General features: G+C 53.4%; 1 protein-coding gene; it reads left to right on the forward strand.

The window, feature by feature from the left end:
• Positions 1 to 1688: 1688 nt before the first annotated feature.
• On the forward strand, positions 1689 to 2879 carry GSTUM_00006659001 (uncharacterized protein; the record flags this gene model as incomplete). XM_002838842.2 has 1 exon in its annotated part: positions 1689 to 2879. The coding sequence occupies one exon, from the start codon at positions 1689 to 1691 to the stop codon at positions 2799 to 2801; it is 1113 nt and encodes a 370-aa protein (XP_002838888.1). The 3' UTR covers positions 2802 to 2879.
• Positions 2880 to 3533: the final 654 nt, after the last annotated feature.

The raw sequence follows: 3533 nt of genomic DNA on the forward strand, positions 1-3533 counted from the left end.
GTGGTATTCCTCGTACTAGCGATAATAGCATACATAGCCACTCAACGCCGGCGTGCACGAAGCCGAAGTCCGGGGAGTAGACAAAACGTGCGCTTTGCTCCCTCCTCCATCTCACCGACCACCTTCTACGATGAGGAGGGCGAGAAGCCGCGTACGCGCCCCCCAGCAACAAGCACTAACCTATCAGCCTTCGAAAAAGAAGTTGGCGCCTTTGCCATGCCGCCAAGCTACCGCTTCCACCAACAGAGATCCATCAGCGCACCGTTACATCGACCACACCCCGGCGTCCTAGGTGCAACGCGGCAAACCGTATCCCAGCAATCCACCCGCCGCAGACGCGAATCTGAGAATTCAACAGTGGCACGGGTGCTCTCTTCATCGCACAGCCCGACGCTTGATATCTACGAAGTCTCGGAGGGGTCAACCGCCGCTAACACCGCCACCATGGGAAAGTTTTACACTGGTGCGGGCCTCATCGGCACCCCCCCGTCAATTAGTACCCCTTCCTCCGCTTCCTCCGAGGCGAGGGTGGAGTTTCCGGCGAGAGCACACGTTCGCACAGCGAGTATCGGGCGCATTGTTACGCCGGTGCATGTAGAATTTAGCCCCGGTACATCAAGGCGGAGTTCTGTACGGACGCCGCCACCGAAGAGGTGTAGTCAGATGGAGGCAGGTGGGAGGAGTAGCGGTGAGACTGATCAGAGCAGTGTTTTCGGGCTTAGGGCTGTTGCGAAGGATGGGGAGTTCCTGAAGAAGGAGGAGGTTAGGGGGGGGTACTTACGGGTTGGGGAGGAGGATGAGGATGGGGATGGGGAGGTACGGACGCGGCGGTGATAATTGGTGATTATGGAGTGGGTAATGGGACATGGCGGGATTTGTATGATACACGGGTTTCTGTTTTTTTTCTCTCTCTGCTACATTCCTCTCGATTAGTTTAACGGTTATGGGTGTTGGATATGGAAGGGTTTGGGATTTTTTCTTTATATATATATATTATTATATATCCAGTTCTGCCAAATCTTTAACAAAATATATATTTTTTACTTCACCCCCCCCCCCTCTCCCAAACCAAAAAGTGAAAACCTTCCGTCAACCTCAGTCATTCCACCCACCTACCGGCATATCTCACTCAATTTACAAGAGACCAATTCTAACCAATCCCACAAGAGCCATGCAGGAACAATAAATACCTTACCATACCAACCCGCGTGACCCCCATACCTAACATGCTTCGGGGCACGCGGGAAAAGAAGAACCAGTCGAGCATTGCGCCCCCTCCTTGTAGGGCAAAGAAAACAAACAAGGTTGCGAAACATTGCGCGACCAATGGTGGCTTTGGCCTTGTTTATGGACCTGTGGGGTGGGGAATTGTTGCGCTGAGATGAGGAAGAGGAGGATGAGGATAAGGATAAGGATAAGCACATCTGTAGCAAACACAGCCAGTAGGAATTCTTGATCATTCCTAGCCTCGTGCGGGTGTGGGTCGCTACTATGATTCATAGGAGGCCTTGACGCACGTCATATTTTATCACTCGATGTTCACTTCAATGCGTGACCCCACTATACCAGCATCAGAGTAACGCTTAATCTTGGCGTCTTGGCGATAACGGTTGCGATCACAACCCATCTAATTTTCGCTCACAAACTCCCTTTCGACATCAACCGCTACAATTCCCACGCTGAACAACATGCCCCTCCACCTCCTCCACCATAAGTCCTATCATGTGTACTCCGCCGAGAACATTGCTCGTGTGCGCCGCGACGAGGTGGATGCCGCGGCTCGCGAGGCAGCGGAGGATGCGCGAATGCAAGCTGCCGACGCGGAAGCTCGGATGAAGCTATTACGAGAGCGAGCCAGGGAGGGGGGTTCCGCGGTGGCAGCGGAGAGGGGGCCGGAACGCGGGGCCCTGGAGCAGACCGCCCGTCATATTGAAACTCAGGATCACCGGCCTCGCCAACCCTTAGAGGGTGGAATCTTGGGCGCGGACGGACACATCAACCTCTTCCCGGCCCCTACGGCCCCACAAGGCGGGAACCCGGAAAGGGAGAGGGAGAAGAGGGAAGAGAAGGAGCGGGCGGAGGGGGCAATGGGAAAGGCTGTTGGTGAGAGACGACCTTGGTATTCTACTGTTGACCTTGTGTCTGGACGGCAGAGGGAGAAGGAGAAGGATGGGAGGAAGTCAGAGTGGGAAGGGAAGAGGGATGATAGGAGGAAGGAGGCGGGGGATCCGCTGGGGGTCATAAGGAGGGGGGTTAGGGAGGTGAAGGAGGCGCGCCGGGATAGGGAGGAGTGGAAGAGAAGGAGGGAGAGAGAGGTAGGTGGGGCCGAAGCTAGGGGCTGGCAAGATGGGCGGGATGAAAAGGCCGAGAGGATTGAGCGAGCTGATAGGGGTGGGAGAGATAGCGGTAGAAAGAGAAGGAGAAGGAGCTTTAGTCGAAGCGGAGGTGGCAGTCCAAATCGACATGACAGAAGCCACAAGCGACACTCCCACTCCCACTCTCGCTCAGTTTCCCACTCCCAGAGCCGCAGACACAGACACCATCGAGATGACCCAGGTCGTCACAGCCATCACCACCATTCTCGCTCCCACCATCGCGGGTCAGGATCAGACTCAGGATCAAGATCCATATCCCCAAACCCAACTCTAGAATCCCTCCGCAAAGAAAAATTGCAGCGCGAATCCGCCGAACGCCAAAAAGCTTCCTTGTTACTGGCAAAAGCCCAAGCGGACTCCGAGCCGGGCTGGAAACCAGTCCCTGGCGGTCGGTATTCTAGTCAATTCGGGAACCGGCCGGGATAATACAAGTAGCTTGAGCTAGTCGTACGGTAGATAAAGGCTAGTAAATAATTAAACAAGAAAACTAGTTTTTAGGGAATACCGTAACTGAGTGAATAGGGCTTAATCCTAAACAACCCGTTGCCTCTCCCATTACATCTGGATATGATGTTGCACCTCTCTGGTTCCGGTGTCAGTATCAACTTATGATATCATACCTTTTCCTCCCTAACCTCCAACCTTACCTTCCTATTATCGTATACGAGTACCTACCATAAATAGAAACACTGGACCCTGAACACAGACACTACCGCCTCCCTACTTAACGGGGGGCAAGTCTGAGCAACCCCCTCGCTAGGAGTACTCGTGCACTACTTTAAATACCGGCATAATATATTAAGTAGAGCAATTTGGGATGCTAACGGCGTTCCACCCTACCCGCTAGTTGCTAGTAGATTACCATTAGCAATCGTTCATGCGCTGTACCCATGCCACTTGGACACCCCCACTCAGATGGCTAAACTTGAACAGGAAACGTGATAAACTCGCTGAAATGTTACAAGTACTTGTACTAGTACAACTTGACAGCACTGCAGCTTAACCTCATACGGTGCCATCTTACCGTCCTGCCAACTCTTTGCTATCCCAGGAAGGAGACAGCTTCCGCGCTACACCGGGAGGATTGATAACTTAGTCTACTAAGACGCAAGGTGTTAGGACAGCGCAGTAGCCGGCCGCACGTTTGTAGGCGGGTAC

The sequence above is a fragment of the Tuber melanosporum genome (genome assembly GCF_000151645.1).
Source record: "Tuber melanosporum whole genome shotgun sequence assembly, scaffold_29, strain Mel28".
NCBI classification, from domain to species: domain Eukaryota; kingdom Fungi; phylum Ascomycota; class Pezizomycetes; order Pezizales; family Tuberaceae; genus Tuber; species Tuber melanosporum.